Source organism: Piliocolobus tephrosceles, chromosome 3 (genome assembly GCF_002776525.5).
Source record: "Piliocolobus tephrosceles isolate RC106 chromosome 3, ASM277652v3, whole genome shotgun sequence".
Classification (NCBI taxonomy): Eukaryota; Metazoa; Chordata; class Mammalia; order Primates; family Cercopithecidae; genus Piliocolobus; species Piliocolobus tephrosceles.
In genome coordinates, this window is record NC_045436.1 from 35,221,827 (window position 1) to 35,243,146 (window position 21,320).

Genomic DNA, 21,320 nt, shown 5'->3' on the forward strand with positions numbered 1-21,320 from the left:
CATCCTTTAGCCTGAAGCTGTCTTTGATGTTCTCCTTTAGTATACCATAGTATATGAGAAAAATATCGTAATTCTTCTTTTCTTAGGTATAGGAACTTACACCTAAAAAATACCTGGTACTTAACACAAGGCCTGACACATAATAATGACCCAATATATTTTTGTGAGCTAAGAAATCTAAATGTTAAAAAGAAACTTTTAGGACCAGCTGCAGTGGCTCATGCCTCTAATCCCAGCACTTTGGAAGGCTGTGGAAGAAGGATAACTTGAGTCCAGGAGTGCAGGACCAGCCTGGGCAACATAGTGAGACCCTACCTCTACAAAACAAATAAATAAATAAGCTGCATGTGGTGTCGCATACTTATGATCCCAGCTACTCGGGAAGCTGAAGTGGGAGGATCACTAGACCCAAGGAGATCAAGCTTGAGGTTGCAGTGGGCCGTGATTGTGCCACTGCCCTCAAGCCTGGGCAACAGCGTGAAATTGTATCTCAAACAAAGCAAAACAAACAAAAAAGGAACTTATCATCTGTTTCAACCTTCTACAGAATGCATAATATAATGAAGTTAAGATTTGGGTTCTTATTAAAAGATATTATTGACATTTTAATCCAAGTCTTATGTTTATGTATTTACTTTCAGTTCCTGGAAACTCTTTAGAATAAAGAGTTTCAGGTTGCCCCCCAAATATGTGGATACTTTTAATGGATAATCAATTATTACTATTGCTTTTTTAATGAAGGTGAGAACATTTTATGAACTGATTTTTCAGGTGAGTAAATAGTAGTTTAAGGAGGTGAAATAATGTGATGATAAGGAGGACACCTGGTGATGAAGCCCACAGTATTGTTCTTACAGGTTTTAACCACCTAAGTTCCATGCCTCATTCATTATTCATTCTGAGGTAATGATACTACACTTCATAAATAAACATGACACTATTGTATATAGCATTTGCTTTTCATTATTGGCCCAGTGGTATCACTGATCTAATTATATTTTATCATAGGTTCCCCACCAAAACAAAATATATTTCCAAGTTAGTTAGCTGATGCTAGGGGTGCAGCTGGTGAATCAGAACAGAAAGACCCATCCAGCCAAGTTCACTAATCTTTTTCATGTCCTGAAAAGCCTGAAAGGAAATGCCAAGGTGTCAATGTAAGCACATACAATCATAAATTAAAGCTTTGTTATATTCAAATAAAGTAATACAATGTTTATTACTTGCTGAAACAGCTTGGGAAGCAGCTACATTTAAATTTCAGTAGCCATGAAAATAACACAAGTTGCTTGTGGATAACAAAATTTACACAGAAACCATTTCTGAGATATCTTATAGTTGATGTATTTGTTTATGCATTCACCTAATTCACAGATTACCTCTTTTTAATGGAATTCCAAGTACTTCATAAATCTCACTTATAGAGGAAAATGCTTAATTAATTGGGGATGAGGGCTGGGAGGACATTAAATATCACTGAGGAAAGCAGTATCGTGAAGAATTTGCGCCTGGGGAAATCTCAATTAATTCTTAAACATGAACAGGACATGATGTCTTCCATTTTCATATAGTAAGAGCAACCATTCAAAACCGCAGAGGCAAGATAACTTAGAACCTGCCAGGTTTGAGCTGAGAATTGCTCTGTTACTAAGCAGTAGTCTCCCTGTTCACCAGGTCATTGCTGGAGATGGGTACGTGGTTATTACAGCAGAGTACTCTGGAAAATATTTGCTAAATTCACCTTTGTCTCAATCCCTCATAGGTCTATGACCTCAAGGTTGCATGTCTACATAAGCTGTTGCAATACTGCACTTAAGTATCTCCTTTTGACAAACAATGGGTGAAACTAGGAGAAGGACAGAGAAGTATTTATTAAGATTCTTGCAATTTCTCTGTGGCATATAAACTGTTCAAAATAAAAAGTTTGGGGCAGAAATAAATATAATTGAATCAAAAAACAAACAAAAAGTTGTATCGCCTGTTGATCACATCTTGGTTGGGAGAAGAAAAGAAAGGGTCTGATGGTGAATATCGGTACCAGTTAAGATTATTTGCATAAGAATGTGACTCCCAGTGTAATCACTTACAAATTAAAATATTTGTATAAATAGAGGAAAATACCATGTTTCTGATTGCTATCCTACATATTACATAATGAGTAATTCATATAAAAGATGACTTTGCTAATGGAGAATTGAGGAAAGGGCCAGGCACGGGGGCTCATGCTTATAATCCCAGAACTTTGGGAGGTCAGGGAGGGTGGATCGCTTTGGTCCAGGAGTCTGAGACCAGCTTGGGCAACATGGTGAAACCCTGTCTCTACAAAAAATACAAAAAAATTAGTTAGGTATGGTGGTGCATGCCTGTGGTCCCAGCTATTTGGGAGGCTGAGGTGGGAGAATCACCTGAGCCCAGGAAGCAGAAGTTACAGTGAGCCAAGATCACGCCACGTACTCCAGCCTGGGTGATAGAGCGAGACCCTGTCTCAAAAAAAAAGAGAAGAAAAGAACAAACAAAAAAGAAAAAAAAGAAAATTGAGCAAAGGACATGGATAGGCAATTCACAAAAGATAGTAAAATGGTCATTAAATATTTTTAAATATCTTGCTTGTACTACTAATTCAAGATATTAAAATTAAAGTAATTACTAACATTTTAATCATAATATTAGTAATGGAGAAGAAAAATAAAAATTAAATATGTAATTCTGTGCATCAGAGGTAAATCGGTACAATCTTTCTGGAGAGTTACTTGGCTATACATACATACACACACACACACACACACACACACACACACACATATACATATTTTAAGTTTAAAATGCCAAAACCATTCTTTTTTTTTTAGGTAGGTTCTCACTCTATCATCCAGGCTGTAGTGCAGTAGCAGTAGCACAATCAGGGCTCACTGCAGCCTGGGCCAAGCAATCCTCCCACATCAGCCTTCCAAAGTGCTAGGATTACAGGCATGAGTTACTGTGCTGAGCCCAACACCTTTATTTCCTCCAGATATTCTGCTTCAAGTGATTTATCGTAGAAATAAATAAATATTATATTATAAATATACATTTATAATGTGTAAACAATATTATAAAATAACTATTTTAAAATATAAAATAAATTTATATTATAAACAATGTATACAATGTATTATATAATATATATTCACAAAAGGTTTATGGAGAAGGATGTTAATGTTAGTACTCTCTTTAATAGAAAAAGGTTGGAAAAAACCTAAATGTGAAATGAGAGGAGACTGTTTAAATAAATTCCCATAATAGAATATTATATGGCCTTTAAAAAGTGAATTACAGAAAATGATACTATAGAAGAATGTTAAATAATATGGAAAACTTTTTGTGACTCAGCGTGAAAAATTCAGGTACTAAAACGTGTACAGGGTAAGACAAAAAACATAAATGAAGGTATTAGCTGTTCCACTGCTTGTGTTGAAATTATAAATGGGTCTGATCATTTCTATATTTCCCAAAATGTCTAAAGAATACAGGCTACTTTCATTATTTAATTCCACAATTAATGTTGTTAAAATAAATGTCAGTTGGCCAAGCACAGTGGCTCACGCCTGTAATCCCAGCACTTTGGGAGGCCTAGGCAGGTGGATCACCTGAGGTCGGGAGTCTGGGACCAGCCTGACCAACATGGAGAAACTCTGTCTTTACTAAAAATACAAAATTATCCAGGTGTGGTGGTGTGCGCCTGTAATCCTAGCTACTTGGGAGGCTGAGGCAGGAAAATTGCTTGAACCTGGGAGGCAGAAGTTGCCATGAGCCGAGATCGCGAACATCATTGTACTCCAGCCTGGGCAACTAGAGGAAAACTCTGTCTCAAAAGCAAACAAACAAACAAACAAACGAAAAAAACTCAGCCTGATTCCACTTTCCATGTGTATGCATTACTATGTACCAATTCATTGCTATTTGGCGCAGAACTGCACACCACAAGAAGTTCAAGCAAGAGCATCAGATCACATGCAACAGTGAGGGGGGAGGATGGAATTCAAAAACTAAAGTGTCAGCTCTATGTACATATGAGAGGTAGCATCTGTAATTCTTTTCTATACTTCAAGAGAATTTGAAGTCCAAGCTAGAGAATCACCAGAGACTAACAGCAGTATGGTGGAAATAGTGATTCTAGCATTTGGAGACATGTTAAACCCAAGCCCAGTCCTAAACATAGACAGTGGTCACCTATGAAGTTATTCAGGATAACTTTAAGGATGACTATTTGCTCAAAATATTGCCTCATGGTCACCATTTGAGTGAAAAGGATACTAGGTAAGAAATATCAAGGGAGTCTCGGGTAAATACAAATGTGGCCTCTATCAGTAACTCTGAAACCCAACCAGTGATCAGTAACTCTCAGGGACATCTGTTTTAAAATGGAGCCTCAGGCTCTTTCCCCATAGAGACTCTGATGTAATAAACCTAGGTTAGTACCAAGAAATCTGCATTTTTTTTTCTTTGAGATGGAGTCTCAGTCTGTCGCGCAGGCTGGAGGGCAGTGGTGTGATCTCAGCTTACTGCAACCTCCGCCTTCCGGGTTCAAATGATTCTCCTGCCTCAGCCTCCCAAGTGGCTGGGATTACAGGCACACACTACCACACTCAGCTAATTTTTGTATTTTTAGTAGAGACAGGGTTTTGGTTTCACCATGTTTGCCAGGATGGTCTCAATTTTCTGACCTCATGATCCGCCCATCTTGGCCTCCCAAAGTGCTGGGATTATAGGTGTCAGCAGGTTTAAATGATCAGCATACAGGATATTAAGTGTGTAATGCTTAAACAGAAATGTGAGCTGAGCTACTGCAGCTGGTGATGTGTGACATCACCCATCTTTTTGCCCCATGGTGGGAATCTGTAGTCAGATTAAAAACAATCCCTGAATTAGCTGTTTCTCTTGATTCATAAATAAAGAGGAACTAGAGGCTTATGTCCCAAGTGCATATATCCATTATAGTTTGTAGCAGACTTTCAGTCCTAATTGTATAATTTTATACACACACACACACACACACACACACACACACACACATATATATATACATAATAGTTCGCATGCCAGAGTGTGGGATTAAAAACTTTCAGCTAATCTTTCTATTATCTTAAAATCATGAGTTATATAATACTGTTTCATATATTCTAACTAGGGGAAGCTACCTTTTTTATTATATTCAAAATTGTGATGCCTGAATGGGCAAATTCAGACACATAACATTTCTTACCAAATGACGCCTTAAGAAAGTGCATTTCTTTTTTGTTATTGTATTTTTGTTTGTTTTTACAAGTTTTATAGTAGACACAGGGCCTTACTATGTTGCCAGGCTGGCCTCTAACTCCTGGCCTGAAGCAATCTTCCCACCTCATCCTGGCAAAGTGCTGGGTTTGCAGATGGGAGCCACTGTGCCCAGCGAAGAAAGTGTATTTCTTTCTAGATAGACTTACATATTACCTGGGAGTGGTCTCTGTGTTTTTTCTATTTGTACATTAACTAAGAATTGACCATCATATTATCTACTTTAATGGTTTTTCTTCTATGGCATTACTTCAAGTTCTAAGGATTCCTTTGATCCTCTGTGAACACGTAAGGAGTGAGCAAAAGTCTGAGGACTGCAGTCCTCCCAACCCCCATCTTTCATTCTGTGAACTTTTGCGACTCTCAGTATTGCCCCAAAAGTTCCGTATTCAAGAATTTTGCATGTTAAGTTTCTGTTTGTGGCTTTATCGGAAAATGGGTTCTACATTTAAAAAGGAGGATATTCAAGACTTTGAACATCAATGGATTTAGCCATCTAGCATTCACAAATGCTGGATGAAAATTAGCCATTCTGAAAGGCTAATGATTCTGGAATCAAAGCTGGATAAGAGCTCATTGTTAGTGAAGGAAAGCGTTATACCAAACAGATAGGCCTCAGGCATTCATTGTCAAAAAGTAACAAAATTTGCCCAAGAGTTTTAGAAAGTCTTCTCTGGGCAGTGACAGTTAAAACAGTTAAAGCGAGGTTTAAAAACAAATAGCAGTTTGTCACATGGTGTTGGGAGGAAGACATTGCTGCAAAGAGGGCATCATATAAAAGGACCTGAACATTGTGAATAATGTTGCAATGAACATAGATGTACAAATATTGCTTCAAGATTCTGATATCAATTCTTTTGAATATATACCCAGAAGTGAGATTGCTGGATCATATGGTAATTAGAATTTTTTTCTAATTTTTTAGGGGCCTCCACATTTCTTCCCATAGTGGCTGCACCATTTTACATCCCTAACAACAGTGCGAAAGGATACTGTATGATTTCACTTACATGAGGCATCTGAAACAGTCAAAGCAGAAAATATAATGGTAGTTGCCAGGGGATGGGAGGTAGGGGGAAATGGAGATAAAATTTCATTTATACTACATGAATATGTTCTACAGATCTGCTGTAAAACATAGTGCCTAAAATTAATAATACAGTATTGTGCACTTAAAAATTTGTTGATAATATTTCATATTAAACATTCATACCATGAAAAACTAAAATAAATGAACATAAGGAAACTTTTGGCGGTGATGGATATATTTAATATCTTGACTGTGCCAATTATATCATGGGCGTGTGCATATTTCCAAAATCATAAAATTGTATAATTGTATATGTTTAACACTTTGTATGGCAGATGCACCTGATGGCAATAACTCAAGAATACTCTGAGAATGACTGTATGGTCTAAGAAGAATATGTGTTCAGAGTCCTAAACTAAGGAATCTGGGAATGGCCAACCCAGAGAGATTCACTTCTTATCTGTGAAGGACACTTGAACTCCCTGCCTGTCCCTTGGAACGCAGGATGTGCAAGGAACCAAGGTCTTTTATTTTGGGCTAAATGGAAGTTGCTAGATGGAGAGTGCTAAGTAGAAATGTTATATAAACTGCATACTCTTTACAAATAGTAGCGGTCCTGTCCAGCCCACTGCCACTGGACCACATCTGTATTTAAGTCCTAAATAAACCCTATGTCCCATTCACTGGCTCTGGGTCTCTTCTTGGACACGATGCCATCCCTGTTGGAATCAACAGGACTCCAGCACAACACATGTGCAGGATATTTTTATATCAATTATGTCTCAATAAGCTGTTGAAATTTTTAAAGGGCCTGACCTGTCCTGGAAAGGTTAAAAACTTAATTGTGGCAAAAATGTACGTTATAGTGAAGGGAACAGGAAATGGTACTGGGACCATTTTTATCTCCAGCTGAAAAATTTGAATTTAAGAAATTTGGATATAGATAGCAAGGAGCCAATATTAAGCAGGAAAGTAACTTGATGAGAGTTTTCTATTAAATGTGATGGCAAAGCGGTAGGTGAGTACAGGCTCCAGTGGGACAGAACTTGTGGCAGAGAAACCAGGTCAAAAGTTAAAGTTGGATTTGTTAAGTAATTAAAGAGAGGAGTAGCATTTCTAAGATATAAATTAATGAGTTTTGCTTACATGCAAAGATTAAGAGGATAAGCTTAAGAACAATAAGTACCATAAAAATGGGTGGCAATGATGATACACTAGGGGTGAAGGACCTAGGGTTGTAGGGTTGCCCATGAGTAGTTGGAGTGAAGTGTTGAGATGATACGCCTATTTCATAGGGAGAATTAGAAAGAACAGAAAATCCACTTTTACTTTAGTTCTGGTATAACTATGTAAAAAGAAAAAAAAAGCAGCCTAATTGAGGACAAGAATAGACCTCATTTCTATGGGCAATAAGCACATTTCATTATTTCCCTTAAAAAACACTTGGTGAGGACTTGACCCAGATTATCCTCTTGGAATCTCTGATCCCGATGTCTATTTAAGTGTCAGAGTGGTGGCTTTAGATGGTAATGAGATCTAACTTTAGATGGTAATGAGATCTAACTCAGAGTGATGTCTATTTAAGTGTCAGAGTGGAAGCAGGTTGTGAATGCTTCTCCTTCCTTACGAGCGCAAAGCCTAACTCACTGAATGTGTGGATTACAAAACAAGGAAACATTAACTTATTGCAACAGAGTCTGGTTTAATTAATTAATCTTTTTGGAAGTTTTCTTTGACAGATCCTACATAAATAAATATAGTTTTTAAAGTGGACTTTTAAACATCAGTTGTTCCTTTTCCTCAAGGTTTTCCTACAACAAGGATAAAAAAAATCCCTCTTCCTTATTTGAAACTTCTCACAGTCAACTAGATTTGAAATTATGAACACTGACTCTGTCAAAACTATACTTTTAGTTACTTCTTGGTGAGCAAGAGAAATGAAGAATACAAAAGAAAATCATGTGCTATTTTTAATTTAATTTATCCTATACTTTTTTCAAAAAGTCACACTCACATCTGCTTGAGAGTTTTAGAGGAATATAATGTATTAAAGAAAATTACAATAACATAATGTACAAAAATGTTGTCACATATAGAAGAGCAAAAATGTACGTATTGGGGACTATTGCTGTGGGAAGAAGGGCCTGATCTTCATACTCATCTTCTTCATTGAGTACCATGACCCCTTCCAATTCATCCATACTACACCATCATCTGTGCCATGCTTTGCCATGTCCCAGCTATATTGTCCACCCCAGTAGTATCTGCCATTTGGATTGGCTGCATGACACCTATTATACCACCATCCACCACCATCTTCTTTAGAACACTGTTTCCTGGGATCTGCTGTTAACCTGAAAGAAAATGTGTTTGGGGTTATTAGAAACAGAACTACAGTGGTCAAGTTACTTTTTGCAGATTACCCGTAAAAGAGTGCTACACTCATGTGCACAGTACTCTTTCCTTTGGGTGCTACACATAGAGTCACACTAATACACCAAAGACCTCCTGTGCCCTATAGCAAGAAAGAGAGAGAACTGGGCCTTTGTGGCCAATCCATCTAGGGACTGCATTGGTTACTTTATACTGGAATAATAGCTTTTACATCCCTTAGTATCAGAGAACCCTGGAAATGAAAATGAAAGTTTTCACATACACATTAGAATATAGAGATGTAGGTATTTATCTAAAAGCTCATTACTCAGAAAGTAACTGTGCTCAAATTCTAGTTCTATCTCTGGGTAGTTGTGTGACATTGGACAAGTCACGTAATCTCTGTAAACCTCATCTGTAAAATGAGAATAATAATGTCTACCTTATAGTTGAAATGCTTTAGAGTGATGCATAAAGAGCTCAGTACAGTGGCTGACAGTAAGTGCCCAGGAAACAGTAGCTATTAAAAACATTGTTAATGATTCGGAGTAGTAATATTAGTGGGATTTTTTAAGCAGGAGCAAAGAGTGCCACACATACCAGCCGTCATTGTCTCTGTCATATGTGCTGAAGAACATGCCATTGTGAATGGTCATGGTCCTGTTTTCTCCCGTCAGCTGAGATGCTCCATCCATGAGGGCATTGCCAGCTGTTCCTCTATATTTGTTTACTGAGAGCTGGTATTTGTTGGCCTCATTCTGTACAGTGAATCCTCCATAGAGAGCCTTTACTTTATCTCCTTTCCAGTCCTCCATTTCAATCAAAAGTTCTGTGGGTCCCATCCTGGTAAGCTGGCTAATTTTATCATTTCCAAGCCAATACTCACCTAAAAGAAAAACAAAATAAAATCTCACCAAAAATAAAATTTGGGGAAACTAAACACTGCCTTTCTTCTCTTATCTTTAGCTTCCACAGTTTTGTCAGGAAACTCCTCTTAACTGCCTAAAACAGGCTTCCAACAATGTATGTTTTTTAATGAAAAAAAAAACCTCATTTCAAATAGAATGATTTTATTTTGCATGCCTGTCTGTTACCTGGTAGGCCACAGTAATTCTTCCCATCTGTGTTGGTTGCAATATTTCCAAATCCCTGTTTATATGGATTCCATTTCCTGCCAAAGTCAACGCTACCATCTTGACGATTCTGAATCACTGTCCATCCTTTGGTTAACAGAAACAAAAAGAGCATATATTAACCAACAGCAAATAATGTCACTTTGAAAATAATATCTGAATCCCCTGTCCATTCCATTTATTATATATTTGGTGCTCTCAAATAGATACAATAAGGAAATAAATGTGAGAGGAAAACTTGTAAAATCTGTGAAAACTACAAGTGCTTTATCCTACCCCAAATCGTGAATTATAGATACTTTATAACTTTTTAAATATCAGGTTGAATTCCAAATCAAATTATTCATTGTCAGCTATGTCAGATATTAGAGCTAAGTCTTGTTTCCTGGCTTTTCAATAAATTTTTTTTTTTTTTTTTTTTTTTGAGCAGGATCTCACTACCCTCTGTTGCCCAGGCTAGAGTGCAGTAGCATGATCAAGCCTCCAGGTTGTGGGCTTAGGTGATCCTCCCATCTCAGTCTCCTGGATAGCTGGGACTACAGGCACATACTATCAACCCAGCTGATTTTTTCTTTTTTTTTTTTTGTAGTCTCATGGTCTCATTATGTTGCCCAGGCTAGTTTCAAACTCCTAGGCTCAACAGATCAGTCTACTTTGGCCTCCCAAAGTGCTGGAATTACAGGCATGAGCCACCACACCTGGCCTTGTTTCCTGGTATTTTATGTCATCCAAATAATTATAGATCAACAGGTCAACAACTGTCGAAATCTTACCTCCATTTTCTGTGTTCATATCACAGTATACTCTATATGGTTTGACAGAACTGTCGGGTTGAATGAGATACATTTCAGATGTTTCACCACCTTTCCTGATAATTTCCTCACATTCTGCAAACATAAGACAACATTATGTTCAGGGGCTTAAGACATAATTACTTTGTCTTTAGTCACCAATTCTTTAAGATAGCATTACATAAGTTACTAAGGAATGTTTTATTATAGACCTTTGAGAATAGTATAACAAATATTAGATTTTCATTTTACTGTTGTAAATCCAGCCCAGTTTTGAAGATGTTTATCTGCTAAGAGGATGAAAAAAGCTCTTCTCTACCTTTTGTGTCCTGGAATAAGCTTCCAGAACACACAAGACGGAGAAACTTCTATATCTATCTGCGGTTCTGCCATCTGTTCAAGCCAGTACACAGATGTACACGTCAGCCACCCCTGGGACTACCACCATTATTATCCTGTGCCCCGTCCTGCTCATCAAAACCAGTAAATGCGCCAGGCTGGGCCAAAACACAGCCGGCTAAGGATATTTTTGTGATGTACTGTAACGTCATTATGATCTGTTGGGAAAATCCGCTCAACATTTTTATTGTCATTGTTCTCTTATTTTTGGTGTGTGAGTTCTTCTGGAACTCTCTAGAAATATGTTTATGAGTCAGTTACCTTTGCCAGACACCACAGGAATATTGCAACTGACAGTGCATGGGGTGCGACAATATTCCATTTGAGCTGAGACATCAGATTCTAACTTTTGTATTTTGCTTCTCAGGTTTTCCAGGATTGAACGAAGCACACGAAGATTAGTTGGGATATTACTATTCACAGTCTCGTCTATATATAATTGGTGCTTTTCCAGGTCTGAGGAGTACTCATTTACTACATTTTCATTATCTGGAAAAATGAAATTATGTAGAAATAGTCAGCATTTTTGCCTCATAAAACTAATGTATTTAACTATACAATTTTGATTTTCTGAGAATAAACTAATAAACACTGAGCTACCACCAAGCAGTTATGATATATAGTCATATTTATAGGAAATTATTTGGCCAATGACATATACAAATGAATATATATCCTAACTACCATACTAGTAATTTACCATAGGTAAAAGCTAAAGATTGTGTCCAGTAATAAATGAAATAGGTTGTTTATTTCTTTGGTGAGGGAAAAGAGGAGAAAGCAGTATTGGGGTCTTCCATCTGAGAAGTTCAATCTTATAGAGTGGATACGCTTGATTTATTTATCCATTTCACGTAAGTATAGCAGAACCTTGAAATTTATAAGATCTCAAGATTTCTTTGATTTCTTTGAAAAATTTCCAACTGTGGGTATGCTACTCACTGAGATGCCTGTGCCAGGCTCATGCACTAGCTATTTCCTGACCACCAAGTCAACAGCACTTAACATTCTGACCTCAAGATTCACAGGTTAGGTGTCATTATCCACAATACAATTGAATATATTATGGATAACTCTCTCATTCAAAACCTCAAATGTTGAAACTTTAAATGCTAGCGTTTTTTTCCCACTCTGTGAATATTATCTTCTGAGTCACAAGTTTCTTGTATACTTAAAATGAGGAGTCATAGTGGAATTTTTCATAGAAAATCATACTTGCTGATGCCGGACTTGGAATAAGAGCTGAACAGTGCTTATCTGGCAAGTTGCTGGGGAAGGTGCCCAAAAGCAGTATGAATGCTATTTAACTAACCCAGAAATGTTAATCTTCTCACAGCCATGCATTCTCGTGGCAGTCAACAGCTCCAGTTTTATAGCTGAAAATCAAATAAAAAGCACAAGGATATCTACCTTTTACTTGCTTCTGCTTCTTTTGCCACATGTCTTTCAGCAAATACATGTACTGAAAGTTAGAAGAGGAGGTCTCGGAAACAGCTTGCACATTGCTATTTAACTCATCAACACTGTTTCTGATTGGCCTTTCCTGTTGTAGCAAAGCTTCTTGCAACTGACATCCTGTAGGACACAACACCCCCTAAAAACAAAGAAAATAGCAGGCATTAGATGAAGGATTTGGGTCGTGGACATTTGTTAAAATAGCACATAGGAAAATTCAGCAATATGATTAGCCAACATAAAAACTTACTACTTGGTTTTCTGTAAGACCAGAAATTTGAAAGTCATCATCATACTCTCGTGGAGATTTAAAATATTCCTTACTATAGAAGAAATATAATTGGGCTATGAAAATTTTACCAACTGAACAAAGGCAGTGGGAAGAATACAAATGGAAACGTGGCACCCACATATCCTAATTTGTAATTTTGGGCCCAGACCAAAGAAAACAAGAAAGAAAGCCTAACCCAAGGCCCAATATGTTTATGTTTTGAATTTTATTTCCAAAATAAACAAACAAAATAACAATGATGGTAACGCAGGTCAATGAAACATTAGGAGACTGCCTTGACTACAGGCTTTCTCTGCGTGAGAGAGCCACCACTGCAAGAAACATCAGTGCACCCACCATGTCTGGGTCAGCGTGAAGACAGCCTCCAGCATCAGGGGCTTTTCTTTCTACTTTCTTTTGACTGGCAGCTGCTTTGGCTGGACGAGCCCGATAGCCACCCCCACTGATGGGCGGTGGGGCAGGCCTCAGGCTGGGAGCCTCTTCTCTCTTCTTGTCAAGGGGTCGATGACCGCGGCCACCGAAGAGGCCCTACAAGGATCGAGGCAGAAATAAAATGAAGAGTGTTATAGAAGATTTAGAATGTAACTATTTCAACATCCTCATTTCATAATTTAGGTTATCACAAGCTTGATGATTCATCAACTGACTGGTTGGTGATAGTGAATCTGTAGGTTGCTTACTGTTTAGTAACAGTAGAAAGACCAACTGCACAAAAAGCTATGATGCAATGTAGTTTTTAAAGAGAGGCCTTAGAACAAAGTTGTATCAGATTATGAATAGTAATGACTTCATATTCCTAAAACATACATAGGAACACACAAAATTTTAAAGAATCTATACTGTCAAGAAGAATGAATATTCTCAAGCCACTTGGATTGTTAGATTCCTATGATTATTGTTAATCACTTCCCTACTTTCATTTTTGTGAACTGATGATTAGACTCATTTACAAACATGTTTAAGAGACATTAAAGACTTATTAAAGTTTGATTCTTCTTAGAATGTATTTGTAATAAGACAATCTTTGACCCTCATAAGGTACTCTGGAGCTAGGCTGCTTGTAAGTCTTGACCCTACCTCTCACTAGCTATGGGACCTTAGGCAAGTTGCTTTATCTGTGCCCCAGTTTTCTCATCTGTGAAATAAGTGTAATGACAGTTTGAATCTGCCTTACAAGATTATTGTAAGGATTAAATAACTTATTGCATATGGTACCCTCAGAACAGTACTTGGCAATAATAAGTGCTCATTATAATTTTTATTGAATTCACACATAACAAGTACTACAGTTTAAGTGGCCTCTCCACTGATAAGTTCACTTTTAGTCTTATCTTCTATCAACAAAATTATTGGTTAAACCATTATCTTGAAATTTCCTACATGATTTCTTTATGAAACACCATGATTTTCTTGTATTTAAAATAATTATCAAGCCTTGTGCATTATAATTCAAATTACTTGCTAACTTAAAATATTACATTAAAAGATAATGAGGCAGAAAATATGCATTGCAATAGGAAAGTTTTGATTTGGATTAACTACATTCTCATATATTTTTGTCAGTAGCTACATCCTTTGGATCTTAATTATAAATTAACAAATGGCATGATTTGGAACAACTGAGCAACAACTGAGTTCTCTTGCAATTTTGTGAGTCTAGAAGTCATCAGATGAACTCTATTTGGAATTGTATTGTCATTTATTCATTAGGTTATAATATTATTTAACATTTAGTAAGATGGTGCTAGGATTAAAACCCAGCCAGGCTGGCTCCAGATGTTCCTGTTTAACCAGTTGACTATATATATCCTTAATATGTAAAGATTTGGAGGATATATACATATTTCACATTGAAGGCATGGTCCTAGTCAGAGCTTACCCTCTCTAAAACAGATTTTAAGAAATGTGATTCATCTGTTTATTACAAATAAAATTATAACAGGAGAAAATTATTTTCTTTTTATTTAAGAGTGCCACTAGAGAGGTAGCATGCATGGTCTGACTTTACTAGAGAAAACGAAATTTTAAAAAATACTTAAAGAAATTATATACTTAAAGAAAAACACTTAAAGAAATTATGAAGGCCACTTGTTGAATAATCAAAACCCCTAAACTACTAAACTATCTCTGTGAGGATTAGTTGGTAAACAGAAATGTGAAAATGGTTTGCAGAGTACTTTACAAAAATTTAGTCTTATATATTCTTTATATTTTTCTTACCTAATATGATTAACCAGACTTAACCAGATTAACCATATGTTTTTACACATACAAGCAGATTAACTATATGTTCTTACATGTCGAGTCTGATAATTAGAACACTGAAGTTCCCTTGAAACTCAATAATGATCCAAAATGAATCACTTCATTTAAATATTACTATGTATTCTTATTTCTAGTTTAATACTATGCTATATGTAAGAAATTTGGCCAAGATACATTTGATGATAAAATTTAAATTTCTTAAATATTCATTGTCCTAAACGCATTTCTGTATTTTTAGTAACTGCAAATTAGCAGCAATAATTCAGCAAAAATAATAGTTGAGGACAAACTGTTCTACAAACAAATTAGACTGAACCGTGCTTCATAACTATTAATAATAACAATACACACTACCTCTAATTTAAATTTTTTCATCTGAAAAAAGCAGTATTTCATTTTCTATCATTACACTTGATGTATTTTACTTTTAGGCTTAGTTATAATTTTTATAAATAATAATCTCAGTAATAATATATTACCTTCCCTCACCAAAGAACAATCTACCTACCACCAGTATTTTTTTATTTTAAAATACTGCTCTTTTGTTATTTTATAGTTTGTGACATTTTCAGATCTTGTCCTCTTAATTGTAATCCTGTATTTCTAGAAGTAAATGAAAATCACAGTACTCAGGATAGCAAGTGAGAAAAGCACACCTTACATTAGCTAAACCATCTTCATCTTAAGAAAACACAGGTGATAAACCAGAAAACAAGAAATTACTTTGTTTTTATATAAGAAATACTATGAAACATTCTTTAAATACAATAAATCAAAGGTTAACAATTCAATTTCATAACTGTAAGCAATGCTAATTTCATTGAGATAACTATTCACATAATATAATTGTTACATCTTATATTAATAATACTACTACTAATATAATAATGCTTTAAAAAATTCACCTCCTCATTGCCGTTGACACCTTGGGACTTAACTAGAAAAGCACACAATAGTAGCAATAATAGATGTTTCATGGTTTTAAATTTGTGGAAGCTCCAAGAAACCATCCTTTTCATGTAGACTTAACTGAGAGATCTTCAATCCTATATATATCTGAGTACTCTGCTAGGAGTGACTTTAGAAATGGTTACCTTTCCTTAGTTAATAGTTAATTTTTGGTTCACTTGTTGGCTGAACCATTTTATCACTTAAGCAACATCTTCCCAGCAAAACTTATTTACTTGTCATACAACTATTACTCTCTGTTGGTCTAGTTTAGAAACATTAAGTATCTTCAATCCATTTAATTGGACAAAATGATGGGAAGTTGGGGCATTCCTAAAAGAGAGATGTGTATCTTATTTCTGGTAAATTAATGTGGAAACTGTACAAGCTCACAAAGAATATGTGAGAAAACAAATCTAAGCTTAGTAAATTTGACCTATAAATCAAGAGTAATGTTATATCATAATGTGTTTATCTTTTGTTTTAGACATTAATCAAAATAATAAAATAACAAATTCATATCCTATTCTATGAAGGACAAACATCAGAAAGACTTTTTTTTTTGCTCTGAACATTTATATTTTGTCCTTAATTCACATAAGGTAAAATGTTCAGCAAATTCTATACATTATTAAGATAACTGATAAATTATAGATTTCTGAATCAAAATTATGATGATGATTAAATACATCTTTAACATTCTATTTTATTATTATATGATTTATATTCCAGTATTTATAAAAACAATGTTATTTTAACATCAGTGAAGTCTTCATACATCTATTTCGATTAGTATGCTCACAGACTAAATGAGGCCCATTTTCCTTCATTTCCCATAAGCCACAACATTTATCTCTCTTGTCTGTTCACTTGTGTGTTGCAATCAGGATTAATAACTCCTACAAGAATCGATAGGAACACCAGTCAGTAACCCAAATCTCAGTAAGTGCGTTGATTCAAAGCATTTTTCTGTTTTTTGTATGGAAAGTGAAACATTCTCATTAAATTTAAAAATAAAAGATAGCAGGTTATCAGGGTTTGGATCAGCAAAGTACTGAAACAATGCTTTGAAACAGAGCCTTGAGAATGGTGTGAGACCCACTACACTTCTTTCTTCTCTAGGTAGCAGACAGTGCATTCCCAAATTCTTTTAACTCGGATTCCTAGAAACAAATTCTTCTCTTGGTAGTATATGTTGTCCTCCCAAATTCTTTTAACTTAGCTTAATAGAGACAAAGTACTTAGTTTAAATTAAAAAAAAAAATTCACTTGAGTCTTTCCAAATTTGTGTTCCCTTTATTAGTACTGAGTAAATAATATATTTTGAGAGTTTTTGTTTAGTTTCAATGTTTCTTAAAGGGATAAATGATCTGGCAGAAAAAGCAAATATGTATGTGGATATTAATTAAAATATATGCAGGAATATTTACCATGAAAATATAACTGATAACAAAGTTTATTTTAATAATCTGGACAGGATTTTATTTTAGTGATGTACAGGTTCATACTGATTTAAAAAGAATTATCTGTTAAGAAAACTATAACAATTTTTTTTCTTTTGAGGTAACATATTAGTACATTTTCAATGACTGATGTTTGGTCAACTAACAGTAGAATCATCATTTAACTTTCAGAAGTCTGTAAATTTGTGAAGTTTTTTCTAGTATATAATAGACTCTTGATCAACACTAAAGTGGAGTAGTTCCTTTACTTTCCTACTTTGTTCTACTCTGACTGGCATTCTTCCCATGGTCAGAAGGAAGATGGAAGAAATCTAGCATACATGCACCATAACAGCACAGACTTAACATTCATCTTACAAATAGTTCTTGAGAGTCTCCTCAGTGACAGGTAGTGTGATAGGGGCTGGGAATGCATTGGTGGGCAAGACAGACATAGTAGGCTTTCAATACATAATTACAGGATGAATGAGTGAACTAGCCGTCATTGGTACATGCCTCAGATGCCAAATTAGGGTAGTCATTTACCGTATTTAATTCTTGAAACCACTATGTTCTACAGATGATGAAACAGATTCAGAGAGGTTAAGTAAACTACCCCAGAGTGTATAGGTAGTAGGCGCTGGTATGAGGACTTGACCCATGTCTGTCTAACTACAGTCCACACTCTGTGCCCATTACATCATATTGCCCAACAGTATATAAACATTATAAAAATTTACCTCCTCTACCTGCTTTTCGTTTGTTTGTTCTTTTGGAGTTTTTGGCCAGCCTGTCATCTTGGAACTATAATGTATCAGGCTGACACACTCACTCATAGCCCTTACTTTTACTTATCTTTTTACCCTCATACATGGGTATAGGCATTCATGTCTGTGTGAGGCATGTGCAATGCAGTGATAATGAGTTTCTTTAATTCTAGTTCTTGTTAGATATGTCTTTTTTTCTGTAGAGTTATATACAGTTACACTACCATTCTGAATTGCCTAATATTACAAAGTAGATGATCATGTTTTCAGGGAAGAAATATATTTGCAGAGACACTGCTTACTAAGATGCTTAAATTTTTTTAGAATGTTGATGCCATTGGTGGAGGGGAAAGGGAGTACTATTTGTTCAGTTATTTTGAGGTCACTAGTGCAGTGTTCTTCATATTAGCTGATGTCGTTGCATAAGTTAAGAGTAGTAAATCAGTGACAGAGAAAGCAGAGATAATCTGTCCTGCCCAGCGGCTCTCTGGCTCGAAGGGCAAAGACTTGCCGATACCAATTGTCAATATACTTGTTGATACTTTTACAACTCATGTCAGGCCCAGTCTTCATAGCACAAGGCAATTTGGGCTTAACAACTATTTACAGAGCATCTACTTCATAGCAGGTAGTTTGCTAGGGGCCCGGGAGACCTTAGCGAAGTCTTAAGTCTAAAAGGAAAGACAGAAAATGAAAACCACTTACAATAATTAGTGTTGAGCCTAAGATTGGGGGAGGTGAGGCTTTGGGACTGGTAACTTAAGGACCTAACTTCCTTCAGGGGGAAAGGAACTTCCAAGGAAAAGGGCTTTTAGACTTGAAACTTGGTTTGAATGACTGTATAGTTTATATCATTCACCTGGCACATAGCCAGTATTTAATAAATAGTGGTTGAGCAAATTCATGAATATACAAATGGACGAATGACTAAAAGGAATACTGATTCTCGTTGTCTAAATAGGCATAGGTTTTGAAGTACTGTCATAAGTTGTTAGTCTCTGTACGTATTTTCCTTGTGTTACCTTGAAAAACAGTTTGAGAACCACTATCCAAAGGAAAATTAACACTGAAGAGCTGTAGGCCAGGCTGGACCAGAGCTCTTGGGGCAAGCCTGAAACCAGTGCAGTGGCGCCACCTGCAATTGGCTACTCATCTTTAGTGGGAACGCCTATGGTGGGGAAGAAATAGGAGATGACGCCATCTCTTGTGGAATGTCTCCCTCTACTGGCTTAGATGTCAGTTTCCTTTTCTTATGGGAGCCGACATAGAGCATGGTAATAAGGGATAGGACATTTTCTCCTCCAACTGGATGGAGATCACAAGAGCTAAGAAAAGATAGAGATGCTCTTCTGCTTTTGTCACATTAAGACCCACAACCATTAAGAGTGTAATGAACACCTCTGGGAGGGCTGCTCCCTTCTCCTGGAATGACCCCTAAAATGGAAATGTGAAGCTTCATTGGTCCCGTCAGTACTACAATACCCTGACCCTCCAACCACAGGTGACCAAGCTAGAGGTAGACAGACCCCTTACCCAGCTAAACCTACCAGATTGTCTCTCCAAATTTGATATTTGCTGAAGAAGAAGGAGGAGGAGAGGGAAAGGGAGGGGGGAGGAGGGGGGAAGAGGGACGGGGTGGGGAAGGGGCAGGGGAAGAGGGACGGGGTGGGGAAGGGGGAGGGGGAGGAGAAGAAGGAGAAGGAGAAGAGAACTGGGTCAATTGGCCTGATGTCATATTCATGGCAGCATTTTAGAGGGGAAGCCTACCAACTGCAGCAACAGAAGTAACCAAAACTTCCAAACATAATAATTTGATTCTTCGCAGCCCAATCTGTGGACACCTGATGTCCTTTCTATAGTACTCATTTTACCTTTCATTAACTTTGACTGAGATGATTTTTGGCATTTGTTGAGAAAATTAAGATCAAATTTTTAGGAATCAGACCGGCTGTCTTATTTTTAAGCATAAATTGCATGTTAGAAAGAGAAGCTTTATATTCAAATACTATAATCAATCACTAAAAGTTTTCATATATTAAGCACATGGGCTGGGCGCAGTGGCTCACAGTTGTAATTCTAGCACTTTGGGAGGCCAAGGCTGGCGGATCACTTGAGCCCAGGAGTTCGAGACCACCTTGGGCAACATGGTGAAACCATATCTATACAAAAAATGCAAAAATTATCTGGGCATGGTGGCACACACCTGTAGTCTCATCCACTCCAGCTACTCGGAAGCTGAGAGGTGGGAGGATGGCTTGAGCCTGGGAGGTTGAGACTGCAGTGAACTGAGATTGTACCACTATACACCAGCCTTGGTGACAGAGCAAGACACTGTCTGTCTCTCTCTGTCTCTCTCTCTCTCTCTCTATATATATATGTATATATTTGTATTTTTTTGTAGAGATAGGATTTCACCATGTTGCCCAGGCTGGTCTTGAACTCCTGGGCTCAAGTGATCCACCAGCCTTGGCCTCCCAAAGTGCTGGAATTACAGCTGTGAGCCATCACACCCAGCCCATATACTTAATATATGAAAACTTTTAGTGATTGATTATAGTATTTGAATATAAAGCTTCTCTTTCCAACATAGAATTTATGCTTAAAAATAAGACAGCCAGTCTGATAGTATTAGCAGTGAAACTCTAGGGAAAATGGGAACTTTTATTTTGGTGCATGTCAGTGACATGCATTTCAAAAATTTCAAAAATCTTTCACAATTTAATAACTAATAAGTATTTCTTGAATTAGATTAACAATATTTTCTGTAAAATGTGCACAGGATTGGACAAAGGTCTAATAAAATTTTTATGAAGAGTTACAGTTTGATGAGAAAGCATGAACCCTATAGATAAAAATGGGCAAAAGATGTATACACATGTGTATATATATGGATATATATATTTTTAAAAAACCACAAACATGTACTTGAAAAAAATATGGAAGCTAGATATAAATCAAAGAAAGCCAGAAAGGCTGGCTTCTAGAAACATGGATACAATGTTAGGGAAGAGGGAGAGGTGGGCAGAAAAATCTCTATCCTCTCCACATAATAAAGAGGTAACGACAAACTAAGTAAAAGAGGCAGGTTGAATGAAGATGGACAAAGTATGCG

The 21,320-nt window shown here is 36.5% G+C and overlaps 1 protein-coding gene across 1 annotated transcript; it reads right to left on the reverse strand.

The window, feature by feature from the left end:
• Positions 1-8,025: 8,025 nt before the first annotated feature.
• FGB (fibrinogen beta chain) lies at positions 8,026-16,109 on the reverse strand. The gene is made up of 8 exons (XM_023227932.2): positions 15,957-16,109; positions 13,123-13,314; positions 12,450-12,633; positions 11,301-11,528; positions 10,623-10,736; positions 9,811-9,936; positions 9,317-9,602; positions 8,026-8,697 (listed from the first exon to the last, which is right to left on the reverse strand). The coding sequence occupies exons 1-8, from the start codon at positions 16,068-16,070 to the stop codon at positions 8,466-8,468; spliced, it is 1,476 nt and encodes a 491-aa protein (XP_023083700.2). The 5' UTR covers positions 16,071-16,109; the 3' UTR covers positions 8,026-8,465.
• Between the last annotated feature and the right edge of the window lie 5,211 nt (positions 16,110-21,320).